Source organism: Phalacrocorax aristotelis, chromosome 3 (genome assembly GCF_949628215.1).
Source record: "Phalacrocorax aristotelis chromosome 3, bGulAri2.1, whole genome shotgun sequence".
In the NCBI taxonomy this organism is placed as follows: domain Eukaryota; kingdom Metazoa; phylum Chordata; class Aves; order Suliformes; family Phalacrocoracidae; genus Phalacrocorax; species Phalacrocorax aristotelis.
Window position 1 is genome coordinate 6,976,675 of NC_134278.1, and position 23,579 is coordinate 7,000,253.

Genomic DNA, 23,579 nt, shown 5'->3' on the forward strand with positions numbered 1-23,579 from the left:
GGATTTTGTAACACTGGCAAGGACCTTGCCATTGAGCATCCACCCGAAAATGGCCCTTCAGTGCCAGGCAGCTTGGCGTCACATCCTGATTTTTCATTCACATACAGTCTAGACCCACACTTAGCTAAACTGGGAGGTGTGGTGAAACCTCAGAGGTAAAATGTCTGCGGGGAGAAGGTGTGGTGGGACTGTGCTGTCTACAGGGACTCATACTTTACAGTTTATGTAAAGCCTCTTCTAACTCAGTGGGAGTGGATCGTTCCGCAGCACATCAATTTTGCACAAGCTACTTCCTACTCTGGGTGGCTGTCCAAAGGCAAATTTTGGTTGGGATAATGTGTGAAGGTCTGATTTTCAAATTTCCACTGGCCATACCATTCAAAGAGATTCTGAATTTTCAAATATTTCTTAATCTCTAACTGTGTTCTAGTTCTAGTATTATATCTACATCTTCAAGCAAAAAGAAACTGTTTTCAATATGAATAATAGATTTGATTGATGCTTGTTCATTGTCTTCAGTCATCACCACCTGCCTGTACCAAACTATCACACATGCCTCTAATTGTAGGTAACAGTTTCTCATCCTGCTTCATCCCAAAGCCCTGGGAATAGGTTCACCACTGGTAAACATAGGCCTGATTCCCAGTAACCAAATGGGGCTGTACCACCTGACAGCAGTATTTGATATTGGCCTCAGACCTAAATCTTCACAATTCCATCTATCATATTTTACATTAAGTGTTATAACATTTATGTGCACTATAAATATTTTGCAGCCTCTCTTATAGCCCTCTGCTTATGACAGGGGTCCTGCCTTTAAAGGTATAGCGTCTTGGAAATAACTGATTCCACAAATGTAGTATTAGAGCAATAATTTATGCAAAACCTTTCATCCTGCCTGGCACATGGTGGTTTATATTCACTGCAGAGTTGACTCTCTGAGACCTCCAAATGTGATTCTCCCCTGAAAGGAGACCCAAACATACAGACTTTACACAAAAGACTCCTTGCATACTTAGCATTGCTATGCATTAAATAAATGCAGTCACCTCTGTGGTAGAGGGCAGCAACCATCTGTCTTAGCACATTAGATATCAAAGGAAGGACAATTATAATTAAGGATATAAAGCTTCCTTTTCTTCAAAAAAGTGCCACATGGAGCTTTCGGTACATCTGAAAGAAGACCACGCAGGAATCATCACAGTCTTCATTTTATCTGTCAAAATTGAAGGTCTGAAATGGACCCTCCCAGCTGTGAATCTTTGGTTCCAGAAAGTCTGAAATACAAAGTGGAGAGCACTATGCCCTATGGTCTTTCCAGACTCTAATATGAGGACAGGAGAGAAGCTATGAGGTACTTGTGTATCTACACGGGCCTTTGGAATCATTCAGAGAGTTGACAGGGGAAATGCTAAAGCCACTGCACAACAGCTGTGTATAGCACTGCAATTCATGGCTCAGTACTGCACAGTGCTAAGCACCATCTTAAAGGCTGAAAATTCTTCACTCCCAATGTCTTTTCTGGCACTTAAAGGCCTTCAAATCCTTCTAAGTGTGAAACACCTTGTAATCTTTTCTGGGATTGGCAGCCCCTGTAAAATTCCACCTCTCAAAGCTTCCCTGCCTTACACATTAACCAGAAATGATTATTCCAGAGGAATGCACCAAGGCACAGTTTAGTCAAAGTGAAGCAGTCCACTTCCTGATGGCTCACAGGTGCTTTTTGTGTGTGTCTTCGCAAGGGTAGAGTTACGTGATTTAGCATTTGCAGTGCCTCAGTTAAGCAAAGAATATGACTTGGAAGTGTTTTCAGAGGAAGAGGTGGACGGCTCTGAAGATGACACTCTGTATTTTCCTGCAAAACAAAGCATACTAGTCAGATGCAAGGACAGATAGCCTGGAACATGTTGGTATGGCAAAGTAAGGACAGTTACACCTCTCCTGATGACCCAGGTCACTTTGACGTGGTCTGCAGCCCGTAAGCTGGCTTATAGCAATACCAGCAACCACAGAAGTCGACATGCTTGGTGACACAGCAAGGATATGTCAGCTTGAATTGACAATCATGCCATAGAGTAGTGATTTAGCCACACAAAGGGAGGGACTTACTGGTCTTCCTTGAGCATGCGGACGCATCTAGAACATGTGCTCTTGAGATGAATCCCAGCTCTCTCCCTGTTGTGACCACGAGGCTCTAAACTAAGACCCAGGTGCACAGGGCCCAGGTGCAGAGCGTGGAAGAGAGTGCTAATAATATGGGAGTTTCAGCTGGCAGCATGGAAGGCAGTTGTGGGCAGGTCTCAATCTTGTGGTGGGCAGCTTCTGTATCTGGCTAGTGTACTCATGTAAACTTACTGTAAACTCACAGTCAGAGACCAACTTCTTGTTCGATTATCTGACTAATAAACTCTTAAAAAGCAGTTCCTTGCCTACATTAAACTCCTTCAATATCCCACTTTGACCAAATGACACCATCTTCTCTGAGCAATGGTTGGATACAAAGATTTCACATTTAGGGATGAAATTATTCATATTTTCAGCAACGCTTCTTGCAAAATAAAGCCATAACTGAAATGGTGACATCCGTAAAATGACTGCCAGAGAACCTTTGAAGAAGCAACTCCAAGCTGGTGAAGGGTCAATGAACTGAGGAGCACTGTGTCATGATAACATAAAGCTCAAAACAAAGCTCAGTTAGCAGGTTTGCCAGCATCCAATATTTGTTTTAGTGTTGGACAATTATGCCGCTATCTTTATGCTTTATGCTACAGTCATGACCCATTATGCAAGTGATTCCAATGACTTATTACAGTTCCTTTGTACCAGAAGATGAAATATCATCTACAGATCTACAGATAGGTTGATAGGATAGACAGATCCTGAGAGTGAGAATGCAGGAAAAACCTTGTTTGTGTTTCGGTAGGAGATATCTATTGTCACATACCTGTTTTCCCACGTAAGTTGTTAAAGGTTCTTGAAAATGGATAGCTCATAGCAAGCATTGGAGTCACCAGGATCAGAGAGGTTGACTGTAAGAGAGAAAATTGCTTTTTGTCAGAAGCTTAGACCTTTCTTTGTAGCCACATTCAGGGGGGAAAAGAAAGGTTACAGTAAAACGCTGTTCAGTAGTACAAGCTGGATGTTTGTGAGGCATCACATTCACCCATTTGCATGTTTATGATGGCAATGAAGGAGATCAACTTTAAAAGAAACTACAGGACCCAAACAGCCTGTCTCTAACTGTCAGCCAGGGAAGACAGCTTAGCCTCCAGAGTCTGTCATATCAGATGGTACAGAGTTCTGGTCCCTTATATGAGGGAGTATATCCATTAAGGTAGCCAGAAAAGCTAAGATTTATATGCCAGTGGATGGTTGCTGGAAGGCCAGTAGCATGAGATAATCAGAGGCAAATTTAACTTGACACACTAGAGGGCATTGTAACACAACTCTCTATGGTCCAGATGGGCAGGAAGAAATTTTTTGCTGCTGAAAGGAAGTTTCTTTTTTTGTTCTGGAGTGGTTTGAGAATTTAATGGGATTCCTCCAAAAGATGTATTAAAAAAGTAGGGAAAACACATCTTTTTCTCTTCAGTCCTTCTCCATTCATGATGTTGTACCATGGTGGGGGAAATTAAGCAGTTCTGTGCATTGTCACCTATATCAGAAGGTGGTAGAGGAAGAGTGAAATGAATCACATACTAAAAAGTTTGATCAAAGACTTTGATCTTGCTTTATTCCTTATCAGCAGAACTCCCAAGGAAACATGCCAATTCCCACTGCCTGCAGCCACTTCCACAGGGTCAACTAGAGTTGAAAGTGTCTGGCCCAGGAGATTTTGTCTGAAAAGGAATTCAGAATTGGGGTCCAAGACTTAACAACTTGTTCTCTCTACTTTGCTGGATGTGTCAGTACAGGAGGGAATGAAGAAACTGACATGCTTAATGGTAGTTGTATCTGTTATTCCTGCCTGCCTTCCAGTTTCCTGGGAAAAAGGAGTTTTTCCTGTAGTTAGAGTAGCACTACCTCAAGCAGATGTCATTTTCAAGCCAGAAAGAAGGAATGATGCTTTAAAAATGCATTAGGAAGTGTTTCCAAATCTGGATTCCCAGGAGTAATTCTCCTGCAGAAAATGCTGGAATACTTAGAGTACCAGTTTAAAAAAAAAACAACAAGGTGGATGGTTCTGGGGATCCTAAATGAAGAAATATGAGGCAGAAACTGCATCTTTCCTGTCTCATCCTTACACAAGATCTGAATGTGCCACATGGTTGGAGCACTTAAAACAACAACACAGGCTGACTCCTTCCAGGCCCTCAGCACATTGCTGGAGGGGCATGCAGAGACGTCAGTACAGGGTCCAATGCTCTTTCAACTTCTTCTATAATGATATAGATGATGGGAAAAGTGCACCTTCACCACGTCTGGAGATGATACAAAACTGGAAGGGGTGGCTGATAGATCAGACGGGTCTGCTGCCATTCAGAGGAACCTCAAGAGGCTGGAGAAGTGGGATGACAAGAATCTTATGAAGGTCAGCAAAGGGAAAGGTGAAGTCCTCCTGTCCCTGGGGAGGAAGAACCCCATGCAGGAACAACCCAGCCAGGACATGCTGGAGGCCCTCTGACTGGAAAGTCAGATGATCAAGATCACCAAGATGATCAAAGGACTGGGAAGCTGCCATAGAAGGATAGGCTGAGAGAACTGGGTTTGTTCAGCCTGGAGAAAAGGAGGCTCAGAGGGGATCTCATCCCCATGTACCAGTACTTAAGGGGCAGCTACAAAGAAGACGGAGACTCCCTTTTTACACGGAGTCCCATGGAGAGGACAAGGGGGAAAGGACACAAGTTGCTCTTGGGGAGATTCCGATTGGACACCAGAGGGAAATTTTTCGCAGTGAGGACAGTCACCACTGGAATAATCTCCCCAGGGAAGGGGTTGGCTTGGCCACGTTGGACACCTTCGAGAGTCGTCTGGACAGGGTGCTGGGCCATCTTGTCTATACTGTGCCCTTCCTAGAAAGGTTGGACTAGATGGTCCCTGAGGTCCCTTCCAACCTGGGATTCTGTGATTCTGTGATTCTGTGAACTGCTTGAGCAAGTCCAGCGGAGAGCTACGAAGACAATCAGGGGACTGGAGCATCTCCCTTATGAGGAAAGGCTGAGAGACCTGGGTTTGTTCAGCCTGGACAAGAGAAGACTGAGGGGAGATCTCACCAATGCTTATAAATATCTGAAGGGCGGGTGTCAGGATGACGGGACTGGTCTCTTTTCAATAGTGCCCAATGACAGGACAAGAGGCGATGGGCACAAGTCAGAACACAGGAAGTTCCACCTCAATATGAGAAAAATCTTCTTCCCTGTGCGGGTGCCAGAGCAGGGGCACAGGCTGCCCAGGGAGGCTGTGGGGTCCCTTCCCTGGAGACATTCACACCCTGCCTGGACGCGGCCCTGTGCCCCCTGCTCTGGGTGTGCCTGCTCAAGCAGGGGGTGGGATGGGATGATCTCCAGAGGTGCCTTCCAACCCCCACCATTCTGTGATTCTGTGAAGGGAGCAGGTGTGTGTCTGGCACAAGACACACACAAGACACAAGACATGGCTGCCCAGTGGCTTATATCAGCTGAGCCCTGTTTTACTCTTTTCAAACAGCCACTGAGCATTTTTTTTTCAGAGTCTTGGTCTCTGGAGCACAAATTGAAATGGAAGAAATTCCATTTAATCCTAATAAAAATCTTTTTGTTTTTCATGGAAAACACCACAGCTTTGTGTCCAGAGACTTAATGAGTTTACCAGCTTTAGAGATAGTGAAAACTTGACAGGACAATGTCATAAGCAACTTGCCCTAGCTTACTTTGCTTTGAGCACTGGCTTTGGACTAGATGATCTTCAGATGTTCCTTCCAACCTCAGGCTGACATCTCTGCTCAGCAGGAACACTGCCCAGCTTTCTGTCCTATTTGCATTCCTCAGCAGCCATTTTCCTGAGGCACTGTGCAAACTTTATTTTTTCCTTTAAGGATGGCAGTCGAACTGTTTTCCCCCCTTAATGTGAATGCCTATCCCAAGCAGAGGTGTTTCCAGATGCCTATTCAAGCTGTGCTTCAATGCAGGGAGGAGTGTAAGAGTCATTGGGCCAGAGCATGAAAGAGAAACCTTCCAGGATCTTTCTTAAGGATCTAGTCCCTCTTTGCAACAGTATTTCTTTTCTTCTTCTTCCTTTTTTTTTTAGGCACTGATTATTTTGGGTTAAACGCAGGAATTTGCTGAGGATGGAACACAAGTCTCTCCTCTTCTAGGAGTGTGTCCGGAACACTTGGTCCAGGAACCACATTCATTTATGTTCTATCTTTTACTCATTGAAATCTGAGTCTTTGCAACAGATAAACATGATTTTGACAAAAGAATTATACTTTCTTCTGTTTTCTGTTCCCAGCATAAAGTGGAGGCTAACCTGTCTCCTTGTCTCATGAGTTCATGTCACAATATCTCCATCCTTTACTGCTCACAGCTGAAGGGTGTCTTCCCCAAGAATTCCCCTTTTAATTTCTCTTACATTGTAAATAAGTAAGAGTGCCACTGCAATTTCCTGTCTTCTAACTTAAAGTCTCCGTTACATTTTGTCATTTATTTCTTGTGGAATTTAGAGCAAATGTCCACCAATCTCCTAATTTTTTTCCAATTATAGGTGAAATAATGAACTTTGAAAAAGGGGTTGTATTCATATTTATGTTGTTAGTGTCTTCTCTTTCTCTGACTAGTTCTAATAAACAATTCAGAATATGAAGTGCATTTGACTTAAAAGACACTTGGAGAATGTTGGATTATTAAGCAGTAACTCTGACATACATTCTTAGGTCAAGGATCTAACCTTTGTTTGCTGCGAACTCCATTTGGATGTTGAATTCCTCTTCAGCAGGGCTTCTTGTATCTATTTGTAAATAAAAAAAAATCAGTAAAAACAGCAATTATGTTCAAATTCCAACCATATTTTCACATAATATAGAAATAGTTTGAATTCTTACCTTCTTGTCCCAAAGAGTCCCAAACACCAGGATGAATAAACCCTAGGAGACAGATAATTACATGCAGTTTGATGACACCAACCTTTTAATTGCAGTACCTCTTAATTATCTCAAACATTGTCCATGTTGACTATTTAAACTCTGAACTTTTTGGTAGCGGGCATTTTTCTAACTGCGTCTCACATAATGCACTGCTGATGTGGTAGTTGTCCAGGCCTGGCCTACTTAAATTCTGTGTATGTCTGGTCTACAAAAGTGACACAGATAGTTTGCTAGCATTAAACATTTGGAAGAAGGAAGACATGTCCTCCTTATGCTCCCCAGATAAGCTAGCAGGCTCATGGTATAAAAGGTAAGTGAGTTTGGTCTAAAGCATACTATTTTGAAGCCAGTCTTAAGAGAGAGAGTATATGTAACTATTGTGTCCTTAAGAAATCTCATTGGACTGGGATCCTACTGGCCACATAAATACGTTGTTGTAAACATCATCCTAACTGAAAACTCTGAATCATGTCTTTTTTGGTCAGCTCTTTTTATTATTAGTACTACTTAGCTGTTCTTGGTGGCTTTCACGTTGTTTATTCTCCCCCATTACTTGAACCCACAAGAGCACAATATGGTGCCTCCAGACACACTGTAAATGAGACCAGACATGCTGAAGCTTGCCCACCTGAACATAATAGGGCTATTTTCCTGTTCTTCATGAATTAAGTTCTTCCCAAAGTTACTGGCAAAGTTGGAAGTTATCTTTATGTCAGCTTTACCTATAAGGCACATCTGTTAAGGCAGCCAAGAATGTGAAATACTGCTGAATTCATGGAATGGGTTTCCCAAAGAGCCCTTTGAGAATAAGGATGTGTAAGGCAACTCTGAGCTTTCCCAAGCTGGTTTTATTCCCCTTCCAAGCACAGCACTGCAAGAATTTCACTACATGTTAAATGGTCACAGAGGAAACAAAACCATACATACGTGTAACTCACCTGCAGAGCATTGAGCAGAGCAAAGAGGATGTGGAAAGCTCGATGGCTTTTTTTGATGACAGTGGCAAGACCAAATCCCCAGGTGAGGCCTAACAGTGGTGTCAAGATAGCTACGCTTTTGCCAATTTGAACCAAAGAGTTCCTCTCCTGCCTGTTTGACCTATCCCCAATAGTTGGCCTCAGTATTTTTATTATAACAACTGCAGTGATGAACAAATTCATGGCCACAATGATCAGGGCAGGTATGATGAAGGCCAAGAGAGCTTTGCTGTCCTTCCAGTTGAGCCAGCAGACATCCTTTCTGGTGTAATTGTTCTTTGGCAGTGTGACAGCAATGGTGATGACTGCAATGACAAAGGGGCACCCATAGCCCAGCCAGAATGCCACTGCTTTCTGAGCAGTCTTGCTTGCGTTATGGAAGATGAAGACCAGTCTGTAGAAAAGCATGAGGCCCAGGCTGAGCATCCAGAAGAAGACACACAGGTAGAATAAATGGATGAAGAAGGTGGCCACAAAACAGATACCTCTGCTCATCTGTTGGTTTTGGTCATTGATGGAGGCAGTGACAATGAACCAAATGTCAGCAGTCAGGAGTGATATAGCTATGTTAAGTATACAGACATGGCGCATGTAGGAGGTTGTGTTGTTTGTCACATATTTCCAGACTAAGGATTCAACTATAATGCAGGCCACCAAACTCAAGATTGAAATGGCCAGGCCAATGTAGGTAATATAATCTTCAATGATTGTCTGGGAGGATATATCAGGTGACATCAGAATGGAGAATGATGTCAAGTGATTGCAGGAGCAAATGACATGATCTTCTATCTCTGTGGGTGTGCAACCATAAGTATCCCATCCCCCGCTATGATTGAGTGTGAAGTTCCAAAAGACACAGTGGGGCTTCTTTAGAGACAAGTTTTTCTTTGCAAAGGTCATATTAACATCGAACTGCTCGCTTCTGTTGCTGCTAACAGTTGTTGTTACCAGTAAGCCATTCACATACCCAGTCTTGTTCTGGGGCAAAATACGTCCAAGTTTTGAGTACATCACACTGACAATGGTTGAATTTGGGGTTAGAGTCTGAATTTCCATTTCACCAATAAGCACGTTAACTGTGAGGTTTTCTGTACTCTGGAAGCTCTTATTATAGTCTGTGGTGATATTTTCTGTGACAACTATACCTTGTAGCTGAAGAGTGTTTACAGAGACAGAAGGAATGGTATTATTGACTGGTTGGAGGTGCAGGGAAAAATTTTCTACTGAACGCAGTAACAAAGAACTTTTTTGTTCCTCCTCTTTATTCAGGTCCTCCCAAACTGCAGTTGTGGAATCAGCAACAATAAAGTCCACTGTGGAGAGGAAATTCTGGAACAACAACAGAATAATGCTGTTACTGAATTCCCATACAAATCATTGTTGTTTCTGATGGTAATTTTTGCATGGTCCTAGAGTTGCCTTTTGAAAAAGACCGGCATTTTCTTATTTTGCTCAATTCATATTAAACCTTCAGTTAACACTCTGCATGCTCTATTTTCAAGTTAAGGTTTCCAAAACTAGAGCTGTGGGGCTTTTTTTTAATGCATTACTTAGTATTTCTTTCTTCTCCAGCCTTCTTTCCCTTCTTTCTCAGCCTTTGTGCTACCTTTGATTTCTTGCTGTCTCTCATGTAGGGTTCTCCAGATACAAAACATCAACTCTCTTCACACTTTTCAGAAGAGTAGTGCTTTTCTTCTGTACCTCACATTCAAGGTTTCCAAGTATTTCTAAAATATATTTCATCATACATTTGTTATAACATCTACTTGATTTTCCTTGCTTGATCAATTTCCTTATTTCAACGCTTTTTTTTATTTCTGCTCCTACTCATAGAATCACAGAATGGTTTTGAACAACCCCCCTGCCATTGGCAGGGACATCCAACCTGATCTTGAACACTTTCAGTGATGGGCCATCCACAACTTCTCTGGGCAACCTGTTCCTGTGTCTCACTAGCCTCACAGGAAAGAATTTCTTCCTCATATCTAACCTAAATCTACCCTCTTTCAGTTTAAAACTCTTACCCCTTGCCCTGTCAGCACAGGCCCCACTAAAAATTCTGCCCCCTCCTTTCTTATTAGTCCTCTTTAAGTATTGAAAAGCTGCAACAAGGTCTCCCCGCAGCCTTCTCTTCTCCTGCCTGAACAACCCCAACTCTCTCAGTCTGTCCTCATAAGAGAGGTGCTCCAGCCCTCTGACCATTTTCATGGCTCTCCTCTGGATCCACTCCAACAGGTCCATGTCTGTTTTGTACTGGGGACCCAGAGCTAGATGCAGTACTCAAGGTGGGGTCTCACAAAAGCAGAGTACAGTGGGAGAGTCAACTCCATTGATGTGCTGGCCGTGCTCCTTTTGATGCAGCACTGGATATGATTGACTTTCTAGGCTGCAAGTGCACATTGCTGGTTCATGTCCAGCTTTTCATCTGTCATTCATCGAATCATAGAATCATTAAGGTTGGAAAAGACCTCTAGGATCATCAAGTCCAACTGTCAGCCCAACATCACCTTGTCTCCTAAACCATGCCCTGAAGTGTTTTTGAACACCTCCAGGGATGGAGACTCCACCACCTCTCTGGGCAGCCTGTTCCAATGCCTCACCACTCTTTCAGTAAAGAAATGTTTCCTAATATCCAATCTAAACCTCCCCTGACACAGCTTGAGGCCGTTTCCTCTTGTCCTGTAACTAATGACTTGGGAGAAGGGACCAACCCCCACCTTGTTACAACCTCCTTTCAGGTAGTTGTAGAGAGCCTCCTCTTCTCCAGACTAAACACCCCCAGCTCCTTCAGCAGCTCCCCATCAGACCTGCTCTCCAGACCCTTCCCCAGCTCCATTGCCCTTCTCTGGACACACTCCAGCACCTCAATGTCCTTCTTCTCCGGAGGGGGCAAAAACTGAGCCCAGCATTCGAGGTGGGGCCTCACCAGTGCCGAGCACTGGGGCCCCATCCCTGCCCGGCTCCTGCTGGCCACACCAGTGCTGACACAAGCCCGGGGGCTGGTGGCCTCCTTGGCCACCTGGGCACTGCTGGCTCATGCCCAGCCGGCTGTCAGCCAGCACCCCCAGAGCCTTCTCCGCCGGGCACTTTCCAGCCACTCCTCCCCAAGGATTCCATGTCCTTTCCTCTAACTTAGAATCCTAGAGGCATTTATGGGTCCCCAGAAGATTTATAGTTGCTAAGCATACAGCAGTCTCTCTTGCATGCATAAGCTCCTTGTTTTCATAATTTTGACTTTTCATAAACTCTTCTGTATCTTCTCCGTCATTTCACCTCTGCTGTCATTTCATCTCATTCCCTTAATACTTTCCCATTCCTGGCAATAACTAACTGTGAAATTTCTTCAGGGTAAATGTCATCCTCTGTGACAAAAGGGGACAAAGGGCTAGGTAAATACAGGTAAGAAATAAAATAAATCCTTACTTTAATAGTGGGCTCCTCTGCATTTGCTGGGATAGAGGAGACCGTATCCAGGATGGTAACGATTGCGCCTAGGTTTGCAGGAGAATTGTCTATTGTGCTTTGCTCCTTTTCTGCCTTTTCCTTAAGTTCTGCAAGGTAGTTAGGTAGGTTTGCTTTTGCCTCAGGACTGTTGACCAAGGACTGGAACAAAAGATAACAGTGCATTATATGTGTGCAATTTGCCTGGAGCTTGATCCTCCTTCATAATGGCTACCCCTAAACTAGTAAAATAAACAGAGCCAGGGTCGCTGTAGACATGCTGGTTGTGCCCAACTCTGTGACACCCCAGAGCAGGGTATCCTAACCGCCTATTGAGAGTGGTCTCTCATCTGTGCTAACCTGCAGACTGCTCCTGGATATTTCAGGGGAGAAAATAGTTGGCCTGGGCCCAAACCATATTATCTAGAAATCTAGCTAGTTAAGAAAATATGTAAATGAGTAGCTGTACCCCTGGGCAGGACCTTGCTGTGCCTAATTTACTAAAATAAACATAAGTATTTGACAAAAGAAAGATAATTGTTCTCATCTAACCTCACCGAGAGAAGGGTGACTCTGGGTGGTTTGTAGGAGCGAAGGGCACTACGATAGGATACCTAGGCTGAAAACCGAGGGCCGGCACCTGTCTGTGAAGCGTAGCAGCTGAGGGGCACGCTAAACAGGGCCTGGAGCTGAGGTTGAGCAGTGGCCCAGGGTTGTCCCTACTGCATTTTTGTTAGTGTGCGCTGTAGCATGCTTTGGGCTTGTGCCAACTAGCATTCACTGAGGCAATGCCTGAGCATGGTTCAGGGAACACCCCAGCCCAGGGACTGCTGCCGCTGGACACCACGGACAAAGTCACCTTGTCTCGGGGAGAGAGTGTTGATGTGTATGGTTGTTAGCCGTGCAGTGCCACATGGGCTCTGGGCCAGAGAAGGGGACCTAGCCTCTTTCACTAACTTGTGTAGGTATATCCAATCATTCTTTATACCTTTTAAAATATAGTTTAAATATTTTATTTTTTAATGCTTTATATATTTTAGATTATGTTAAGCAAAACCACACCCAACAATAATTTTACTGTCTCCTACCTGCTCCCCCCCTCCACCGACCTCTAGAAAACTCATAAATGTTACCTTGGCACTAATCAGCAGGTTGCTTATTGCTACAGACAGGCAGTCATTTCTTTCAAGCTTCCATGATTTGTTGGAGCACTTGTAAATTTTTTTGCCTTGGGTAAAATTATCTGGGTTATTTAACTCACGACATGGCTTTATTAATACAGCCCCTTCTATTCCAATGCCAAAACTGTCTGAGCAGGAGACTTCCCTACCTGTATTGAGAAAAAGACATAGGAGTAGAAAACTAAGAAGCTGGGAGATAAATAACTTACACCCATCAAACCTGTGACTTCCTGAAGTTCAGAAGTCTTTAAATTAGGATTTCATCTTGCTCTCTTCACTAATTATGACCTTTGAGGGCGCATATGTCTTGTATTCCTGATTTTTTTGGAATAATGAAATTAAAAAGAAAATGGAATAAATCCCCTTGTTTTTGAGTACTGAATCAAATCAACAAACCAATACCCAAAGTTTTAGGATTTGTCTGTTAGATTACAGGGTTAGATGGAGTGGGAGGGGGTGGAGGGTTAGGGGTGGAGTGGGATTATATTGGCCGCTATGTGAACAGTAATTCACACAAAGTTTATTCTGCTAAGGGACTCAGTGCTGCTGTAGAACTAATAAGAAATTCATTAAGACCTTGATAGTGAGGTCTTAACACCTTTATTTGCTGAACAGTGAGTCTTGCTAATTGGCTTTGATTGGGTTAGTCGTATCAATAAGTATCTGCTGATTAAAGTAAATCAAGTGTCTTCATATGTATTGCTTAACAGACCGAAATCTAACCAGATACAGTGATTAAACAGTAGACTCCGCTCTGTGGAAAAAACAAAATTTCTGCGTTATGGGGACATCCAACGTTTCTTTCTTTCCAGTGTAGAATAAGAATCTGAAATATCCAAACTCTGGTCAGAACTAAATATCAAAGCTGGATTTAGCAATGTTGAATTCTAATTACACAGCATTTCCTGCAGAGCTGACTGGAAACTGGTTCAGCCCAGGTCTCTGGAATGCTTCATGGAGGTTGCCATTCTTGTGTTTAAAGTGGATATGCTCTCCCACAGGCTGACCTCCTGAGCTAGATAACTTCTTACTGAGGCACCACAATCTTTTATCCTTGTTAAATTGTTAGCGCAAGCTGGAAGCTTTGTGACCACATTTCAACACAGGAGATGAAGCTTGGTACAGGCTGCACCAGAAGGAAGTTAGGGACAGAAGAATGCTGAACTATAACTGCTTAGGAACATACTGGGGCCACTGTTGAATACAGGAAAGACAAAACATCTTGTCTACTTATTTTTTAAAATTACAGCAAAATTTATATTTACCTCTGTATTTCAAAATTTCCCATCAAAAAAGGACACAAAAATTCTTGGCTAACAAAACCTGCTCTGGTTAGGTGTCACCAGTGAAAAATTTGTGGCACCTGATTTAACCAAGTTACTAGGATTTCATAGTTAACATTTAAATAGTTAATTTAATATTTAATATTTAATATTTAAATAGTAAGTTTTTTCTTACCAGGTATTGGGTGCAGTCTTATACTACGACTGTTGACTTTCTGTCCAATGCGGTTAATAAACTTGCAATATGCCATGAGCTCTTCTTTGCTGCATTCTCTTTCTGTGTAATTGTACATGTAGCAAAACAAATTTCCTTTTCTCTTTTTCCCTGTATAGAAGGATTAAGATAGGTTAACACAGATTTGGGGTCAACCAGCTAGCAGACAGCAGAAATCTTCTGCAAACCTTTCTTTTCTGTGGGTCCTACAGAAAACAACTTCCTTTGTGGAAAAACTTCCTTTCTGTACATTCATCTATGGCTCTTACTCCCCGGTTAATAAATCTTCTGGCAGCTGCTGCATGATCAGTACCTCTTCAATTACCGGTGTATGAGCAAATCCTGCCCAAACCCTCTTTTACTGTGCAGGAACCAAAATTCGCTTTAGAAACTGTTTTGGAGAATACTCTTCCTCCTTCTGCTTCTACCACAGATGTTTCATTTAGGCTAGGATATTTTTTTCCTGTTTTACATAGTTCTTTTGAAGTCAGGATCTGTACCACACTCGGTTGCTGTGCAGTATGCCTGTGCCTGAGGGTCCCTGACTGCAATCTCTTCCAAGAAGATCTTGGCATTTTTCTCAGCAACAAAAGGACCCCTCAGTCTCCACCTGCTTTACACTTCAGCCTGTTGTTTTTGCACTCCTGCGTGTTTTCTGAGTTAGTTTAGGTGACTCTTCTTTGCTTTTTTCAAATTAACTGTTTTGTACCCCACTTGAAAACCCGTATATAAAAACATGCCAGGGAACCTGCAGAACTGCCCTAAACTTGAAGACAGAAGCTTAGGCTTTTGTGCTGTTAAAGATATGTTACCTGTATCCTTGAAGAAAATAGAATAGTTCTTTGAATTGCATTCTTGGTGTGTTATTACACACTTCTCATGAATTAGTAGATCATCTTCTTAAGTTTCCTTGATACTCAGTTCAAAAAAGTGGCAGAGTGGAAGATAAAACCAAATAAATCGAGTTCAGCAAATTCTAATCTGAACAGTGATGAGAATGCTCACTTCTCACTGCCTTGCAAGGCAAACCAAACATTGAATTTATCTATTATGTATTTATCACTACAGAGGTGACTTCAGTTGCTCTTTTATTGATCTCAGCCACAATTGCCAAACATAGCAGCCATCTTAAAAAAAGTCCATTACCCTTTTCTAACACTCTCAGGAGTACTTGAGGGTTGTCATAATAACACTACATATGAGTTGGCTACATGGACCTAACTGAAAAATAAAACCAAAGGACTGGGTTTTGACAGATAGTGGAACTAGTGATTCTGCAAGTTTATTGTTTCTTACCAACATGGAATTCGTTTTGGTGAACCACGAATCTAACAGTGTAATCTTCCATGGTGTTAGCACTTATGCAGCACTCAAGGGCTTGTTGCACTTTGCACTGTATAGGTGCTACAATGGGGTCTATCAGGATGTCCTGCTTCAGAGGCAATGGAATAATGTCTACTGTCACATTGGCAGAACTCTCCAAGTACTTCTGGGAGAATGTGCAGATGTAGGTGCCTGAAAGAAGCGACACAAAAACCATGCATCCGTCAACAGAGGTGCTCCTCAGCTTTTGCGTGGTCATGAGCCCTAATACCAAACAAGTACAGTGTTGTTGGCAGCATCATGTCTTGCTGTCCTCCAGCAGTTATGATTCTAATTCTTTTTTTTTTATTTACTGTGGCACAGCTAGGGTTGTTGTAAAACACCTAGTATGGAGATTTCATTGCCTTTGTAGCCAATACAAACCAGGTTCACTCACCGCTCCAATCCTGTGTGGCAGTCTCCACTCTTAGCACAGACGTGGCTGGAAATTTGCTATTTTTGATGCATGCGACACAGTCTACAGTTTTTGTGTTATTTCCAGACTGGATTTTCCAACTGATACTCTCATAATTGCTCACATCACTTTCACATGTTAGATTGAATTCATATCCCTCGGAAACTGATGAGTTTATGCTTGAAGTTATTGTTACATGGGCTAGGACAACATAAGATAAATGTCATATTATTGAAAGTCACTTGTTATAATCATTTGCTTGCAAGTGGCATGTGCCACAGAGGCCACCTACGTGTTAAAGAGCTAATGGTCTGCTCCCTGACTCTTACCTCTCCGGAGGTACGTCACACTGATGTTTTGACTGTACCTGGCACCATGTCCAGTCTGCAGCTCACATGTATATGTCGTCACTGTACCTGACTTCTCAGGTGGGCATAGTGATTCATTGATGTTGAGCTTGTATTCAGTGCAGTTTTCACTGAAACTGGAGACTCCTAGAGAGAAATAAACATTCCTTGAAGGGCTATGGATGTCCAAAAATACCTGGCCTCTGGAAATCACAAGCAATCACTCTAGCTAAGGAAGTCCTTGTGGGTTTGTATGTAACCTTTGACAGCATGGCAATTCTAACTCATCATTGCTGAAGTTCATTCACACCTTTCACTCTGGCAACACTCACTTTGGTCTTCCAAAGGCTTGAATATGGCTTTCAGCACAGTGCTGGGCACCTACTGCCAAAACTAGTCTGAGAGCAACAACATTGCTTGGATTCCTCAGGAGAGGCCAAAATGAAGAGTATTCTGGTTCAGCCTGACCTCATTATCTGCAATATTTAGGATGAGTAAGATAAGTAAAACAGGAGTAAACACTGCAGATTTTAATGTCATCTTATTCTGAAGTAAATGTTTGGAGGTACTTGACAGTCATTCAACTTTAAATCTGAAGAGTGCTGGTTTGGCTCTAAGGGGAAAACCCCACTAAAGTGATCCCATGCTGCAGCTGAAAGTGCATCTGGCATGACAGCAGAGTTCCTGGGGGAAGGTCTGGCCACAGGGAATGAAGGGCAAAACAGCTCGTTACAGTAGGCTAGGATCACCCCTGTCTCTGCAAGCACTGCTCTACGCCAGTACCTGTCCTTTGGGGGAATGACTGTGTACATGAGCTTTGAAGGTTTCTCTCATTTTGCTGTCTTGCTTTCTGCTAGATTTCTTTTATAACCGACGGTTAACAATAAAGAGTTAATCCATACCCATAAAATATTAAGAGGGCAATAGGCTCTTGATGACTATGATTCATAGATGTTTATGAATCTATGAATTCATAGATGTTTATTTCTGCTGAAGTTATTTTGTAACTCTTTGTAACACATTTTCTTGGCACTTCATTAACTCTTTATATCCACATTGTAAGTAAAGTCTTGTGGGATGCCACTGTCTCAACTAGCATGTGATGTATCTCAGCTACAGGTGGAGAGGGAAATTGCACTCAGTATTTAGCTATGCTGCAGCTGTTTCAAAGTGTAGCACCTGCCTCTCTTCATTGCCAAATCTCAGTATGTGGTACACAGAAGCTTTTCAAGAGTGATTGTGGAGAGAGTAGTAGAGGCTGATGCACTCATCCTTGCTCTCAAAACTAGCCAATGCAGAAATAAGCTTTTTGGAAAAAGTTGGTCCAGGCAGCAGTTCCCATCCAGGATGGCACAGTTTTAAGTGACAGTGTCTGCACAGTGCATGGAGATGCCCAGAATCCCACTGGCAGCTGCACAACACATATGGAGTCTGTACCATGCTGTCCATCCATTGTCATTCTCCCCCCCCACCCACCTTTGGAGCACACCTTGTATCCATCCTAGGCCTTGGCCTTTGGAGTAGCCAATTAGGAGGAGATCTCTGAAGAACAAACAAACCTAGCAGGTGAAAGACAATATTTCTTTTTTAATCTTACCTGTAATATAGATTGCTCCATTTACTTTCCAGTCACCAGTAAGTGATGGTAAGTGTCTGTCAATACAACAGGACAGCAGAAGACCGTTTGTCTGCATTTCAGGACTGTTGCATGTAACATAGACATCATTTACGTTTGTAGTGAAGTGTATCGGAGAGACTGCTATTGTTTTTGTGGCCTTGTACATCAGTGTGTGAGACTGATTGCTCTTTGTGAAAATACAACTGTAGGAACCTGTAAAGCATAGGAGAAATCTTAGAACTGAGAACACATTTTGCTGGATTTTCCTCCACATTTGGAGTTAGGAGCTGGGAGCTACTTCCACACCTAGTTTTCACATCTCCCTGGTCTGCAATGGCTCTGCTACTTGCTAATCAAAATGTACCCTCACGTCACCTGCAGTATGCTTTCTGCAGACTCCTGGTGCCAATGTATCCAGATTAGGCAGCTTCAGTGTTGATGGGTACTTGAGAAGAGACCAGCGCTCTGGGGCTGAAATATGTAAAATCTGGCTGAGTTGGTGTTTTGGGGATCTGTACATTGCCATAGTCCATGTGGCAGCAATATGTCATGGTCAGAATGCAGACTGACTGTGCAAAATGTTTCTACACAGAATGGGTCAGAGATAGGTGCCAAGGGTGGACTCCACAGGAGCTGGCACTCTAGGTATAGACACATAGGCTGCTCAAAAGGTATTGCCAAAGAGAGTAGAGTATTTATCAGCCACTTTCTCCAGCACTTGTCCCCTGGACGCAGCCAGGCTTCCTTTTGAAATTGGGGATCAGAGCTCCAAAATTTCTTCATATTTTAGGTATGTGGGCTTGCCTTCCCCATTGGGGTAGACAGGTGAGTTGGCCACATATAGGAGAGGAGACACCAAGGTTCAGGGCACCCTTAGCCCAAAAAAGCTGAGACCCACAAGTTCTACCTTGCATATGTATGCCCAAATACCTGGTCACCGTCTACCTTCTTTGAAGCTGAATGTAAAATTCATGGTCCAAAGAGAAGAACTGAGTGGGAGCTTGAGTCAAAGCTCTGATAATACATGACAATTCCCGTGATAACTCCTCCTAGCAAAAAGCCACCAATTTACCTGTCTTTGATTTTCCAAAATGTCCTAAACATGAACACATGAAAAACTAACTCAGAGCTCTGATTAGTTAGGTTATGTTTGCAAAGGGGGCAAAGGCCTTCAAGGACAAATTCAAGCATGGCCTCAAGTTACCACACCAAAAGGGTGGGAAGGCCTCACAGCCATGCAGTCACTGCTGTCTCCTGCGATGTGGCAGGACGTGAAGCCTGGCACTGAGAATACCCAGGCCTGTACAGCGACTTCAGTCAGTTCATATCTTACTGGCAATGCCAGTCAGTACATAGTTCACTAAAGAAAAAAAAAAACACCAGAAAATGATGAGGAACAGTGTATTTTTCACAATTACTCTAGGAAAATGCAGTCACTGCATTCCTCTGTGCTTTTTATAGAACTAACCACGCTAGAGATTTGCATCTGCTGTTTTGTGATAGAAAATCATACCAGAATCCTTCGTTGTAATGTTGAAAATTCTAAGAGTCGACTTTGAGGTACTCCTTGAAACTCTTCTCTCCACTGAATACGGGAACCTGACTGAGATGATCCGATCAAAGTGATACCAGGTCACATTCTCTAATGCTGCATTTATCTCACAATTCAGACTTACTGTAAGCCCTTCAAAAATGTCTACAGGGCTTACAGTGAAGTTTGTCTGATCTGGGAAAACAAAGAGCAACATTTTGCATTATTGTCATTTCTGCTGATGTCTATATGGTGTCTTTCATCTCGTGGGAATTCTTGGTGCTTCACAATAATATGCACTCAGCATCAGTTGCAGGGCACTACCTCTGATAAAAGCTATGCAATTTTCCTGCCTCATATTCTACTGTCTTTGTCAGCCAACGATCCCAGAAGGTTTTATACAGCGAGGCAGAAATATTATCACTACCACTACTTTCTAAGTAGATAAACTGAGAGGAGAAGGAACTGAGACAGTCCAGTGCTCAGTGCACTGAGAGTACAGTGTCTCTGGGGCACTTGATCAGGCAACTGAACTGGAACACACTGCCCAGCAGCAGCATGGAAAATAGGCCAAGGAAGCTGGGGAAGTTGTTCTCATACAAACTGCAAGAGGTTTTTGTTTTCTTTGAAGAAGTGGGAAGTGCTTGCAGCCTGATATGCTAGGAGCTGTCTCGGTTCTGCAGGTGAAGTTAAGGGTATTCAATTTCCCATGGAGAAACTGCATCAGGGTTCAGTGGAGTAGCTGGAAGGATTTGGTTTTCCATGGCCATCTCATGTGAGTCCTAAGCTTTGGTGGCACAGGATGAAATGGAACAGCCAGAGAAACAAATGGTTTTTGAAGGTCCAGTACCAAATAATGAGCAGTATAAGGCAGCTGCATGGTTCAGGCTAGAAATACTAAAGTAAACATTGAAGGAAAATACTGAGAGAGCTTTAAACTTACCAGTTATTTCTGTGATAAAGGTATCTTGGTTTAGCTGGTACAATGCATTTAGATATTGTGGTACATTTTTGTTGGAATTTGCTATCTGATCAAAGCTTGCTGTTCCTGCTTTTACTTGGTAGTTCACTAAGACACTTCCAGGCCTAAACAGATGCAAGAGTGAGAGAAGCACCAGAATCAAATATCCTTGCATATTAGTGGTTTTCTGTGTTGTGGTGACCCATCTTTCATGGCTAGGAAGGCTTCACAGAGCTCACCTGTGAAGGCTCCTGTTGTGGCTCAAGACTTGCTCTGGTATACAAGAAGGTTGTGCTACAGCTTTTACCAAAGTAAGAACACCTTTACATGACATCTCCTTTGTCTGCTGTCTATTTCTAGTAAAATTCTCTTAGAAAACCTAAAATACAGTTGCATTTAAATATGTGTGGGCTTAAGTAATATCTCTTTCATCCAGACACAGTGTTATACCCAGAGTCAATTTGCTAATTCATTTTTCTGATGATGATGTTGATGATGATGATGATGATAGGTTTACCCGCAACCTTTTCCCCTTTTGGGTGGAATTCAGTCTTTCCCACAAAAGGCTTCGATCCAGATGGAGAATGATTATGTGTCTTGGACTTTTGCACAGTAGTGTATTTTACTCTCAATCCTATTTCAATGCTAATAGTTGGGCTTTCTTTTGCAGCTATTATACTGTTATTCTGTATGTATATATGGGGCATGGGTTCTAGTCAGAGTGAATGTAGTCTTTGCTGACCCACGTCTCCTTGAGACCGGACAGAAAGATTTGTGTCTTCCAGGAAAAAAATGAAATTGTTTACTTACCTGAAACCGATTACCGTTGCTGATACAAAGCCTGGTAAACATCTGTAGCTAGCATTAAACTGTAAACAAAGACATATTAAATGATGTAAGTCCTGTGTATATCACTCTAGCGTGCTTAAAATAAGAAAGTCTTCATTCAGTATTGCAGTGAATAAGGGTATGTAACTTATCTGATAGAACAGGCCGGGTGCTCTTCCCACTGTCATGGGATAAATTTGTATTGATGGTTTAATTTTATATGTGCTTATGTGGATTTAAGCTGGGACAAATAATGTGATTTCTTTTTTCATGCTTTTGGTGCAAAACATTCCTGAATACTTCCCTGTCACTAGCATATTAAAATGAATGGGAATATTGTCATCGCCTTTCAATGGAAGTCAGATTTGGCCCACTTTGTAGCTACCACTGCTGCCTACTTCACAGCTCCCCATAGAGACAGTGACAATGCACCCTATTCCCAGATACTTTGGGTAAATACCGTATTTCTTAGAGGGCTTTCTACCTTCAGAGATGGAAAACTAAAGTCATTACCGCTTTTTCAAGGTCAGCTTTGTACTTTTTGTATAATTCAGAAGAAGTATCATTGAGATCATCCGAAAAGTCTGTGTCGAGCCTCACTGACATAGTCATTACAATGGGCTCTCCCATACCACATGGGTCTGTAAGGAGAAACATAAAAATAAATGTAAAAATAATCAAAAGCAATGCTTACAGAGTGATTTCTTAGTTTTTTTTTCCTAACTTAATAATAGAATCTTAGAATCAGACTATGGTTTGGGTTGGAAGGGATGTTTAAAGATCTAGTCCAACCCCAATAAGCAATAAGCAGGGACTTCCAAACTGATCTTGAACACGTCTGATGATGGGGCACCCACAACTTTTCGGGCAGCCTGTTCCAGTGCCTCACTACCCTCATTGTAAAGAATTTCTTCCTTATATCTAGCCTGAATATACTCTCTTTCAGTTTAAAACTGTTCCCCCTTGTCCTGTTACTACAGGTCCCACTAAAAAGTCTGTCTCCATCTTTCTCATGTGCCCCCTTTAAGTAATGAAAGGCCACAGGAAGGTGTCCCTGCAGCCTTCTCTCCTCCAGGCTCAGTAACCCCAATTCTCTCAGCCTGTCCTCATAGGAGAGGTGTTCTTGCCATCTGACCATTTTTGTGGCCCTCCTCTGGACCAGTTCCGACAGGTCCCTGTCTGTCCTATGCTGAGGACCCCAGAGCTGGACACAGTCAGGTCAAGGTCCCTCTGGATGACATCCCTTCCCTCTCGTGAATCAAGTGCACCACTCAGCTTGGTGTAACCTGCAAACTTGATGAGGATGTACTCAATCCCACTGTCTATGTTATTGATGAAGATATTAAATAGTACAGGTGCTTGAGGACATCACTTGTTGCTGGCTTCCACTTAGATGTTAAGCCATTGACTATAACTTTGGGCGTGGCCATCCAACCAGCTCTTTATCCATCTAACAGTCCATCTGTCAAACCCATATCTCTCCAACTTAGCAGCAAGAATGTTGTGGGGGATCATATTGAAGGCCTTACAGAAGTCTAGGTAGATGACATCTGTAGCTCTTCCCTTATCCACTCCATCCTATAAGACCGCTAGGTTAGTCAGGCACAATTTGCCCTTGCTGAAACCATCCTAATCCTAAATCAAAATCTTACAACTTGCCCAGATTCATCTGTATAATAGGGAAGTTAGAATTCTCCTAATTTTCTATATCTAATTTAGATGCCTGGCATCTGCTAGGTAACTAGGCTCCCTCTCCAGTTGATGCAAAGCTGTAGACACCTTCAAAATGTGATACAATCAGAAGGTGATAGGCAGCTTTCCGGCAACAGTTGAATTGCTGCATTGCTCCAGTTATAGAGAGTTTGGATTAATAACTTTGGTCAGATACTTAACTTTTACATAGTGGAAGTTACACAGGATGATTTTCTACCTATGTTTCACTGAAATGAGTGGAAAAATCCTCAGTGACTTTGCGAGGGTAATGTTCTGGGTCAAGAGCCATCAATGGGCACAAAAGAATGTAAAATGTTTAGAGAGATACTGGAATTTTCTAAGCTGGGTCCATTTAACGACATGCCCATACCATGCAGTGGAGGATCATTGTACCCAGGACCCTGGACTTCTACAGGGTGTGTGACTTCAGCATGGAAGAGATACTAGCTCTAGTCCTGGAAATAATATAGCAGTATTGATATGGGGCTGCCCTGTGATAAAAGCATTGCCTCTAAGCGGAGTTGATTAGAGCCGTCTTGCTGACAGCAGTGGACTAATTCCAGCTTTAGGGCTGCCTCTGGGTATCTCTGCATGCTGCTCCATCATAAATCAGAGGCAGAGTCTTGTGGGGGTTTGTCTCGGCTTGCA

General features: G+C 42.7%; 1 protein-coding gene across 5 annotated transcripts in view; it reads right to left on the reverse strand.

Moving 5' to 3' along the window:
* Positions 1-860: 860 nt before the first annotated feature.
* Positions 861-23,579, reverse strand: part of ADGRF5 (adhesion G protein-coupled receptor F5) — a 48,061-nt gene continuing 25,342 nt past the window's right edge. For all 5 annotated transcript variants that reach the window (XM_075086665.1, XM_075086661.1, XM_075086663.1 and 2 more), the window contains 16 exons: positions 21,732-21,859; positions 21,201-21,259; positions 20,373-20,515; positions 19,412-19,624; positions 17,878-18,111; positions 16,263-16,427; positions 15,916-16,134; positions 15,453-15,671; positions 14,118-14,267; positions 12,612-12,808; positions 11,461-11,640; positions 7,999-9,366; positions 7,019-7,060; positions 6,865-6,924; positions 2,945-3,029; positions 861-1,855 (listed from right to left, as the gene is read on the reverse strand). In XM_075086665.1, the coding sequence (XP_074942766.1) occupies positions 1,776-1,855; positions 2,945-3,029; positions 6,865-6,924; positions 7,019-7,060; positions 7,999-9,366; positions 11,461-11,640; positions 12,612-12,808; positions 14,118-14,267; positions 15,453-15,671; positions 15,916-16,134; positions 16,263-16,427; positions 17,878-18,111; positions 19,412-19,624; positions 20,373-20,515; positions 21,201-21,259; positions 21,732-21,859 (3,542 nt within the window). In that variant the 3' untranslated portion in view covers positions 861-1,775. The remainder of the gene's footprint in view (positions 1,856-2,944; positions 3,030-6,864; positions 6,925-7,018; positions 7,061-7,998; positions 9,367-11,460; positions 11,641-12,611; positions 12,809-14,117; positions 14,268-15,452; positions 15,672-15,915; positions 16,135-16,262; positions 16,428-17,877; positions 18,112-19,411; positions 19,625-20,372; positions 20,516-21,200; positions 21,260-21,731; positions 21,860-23,579) is intronic.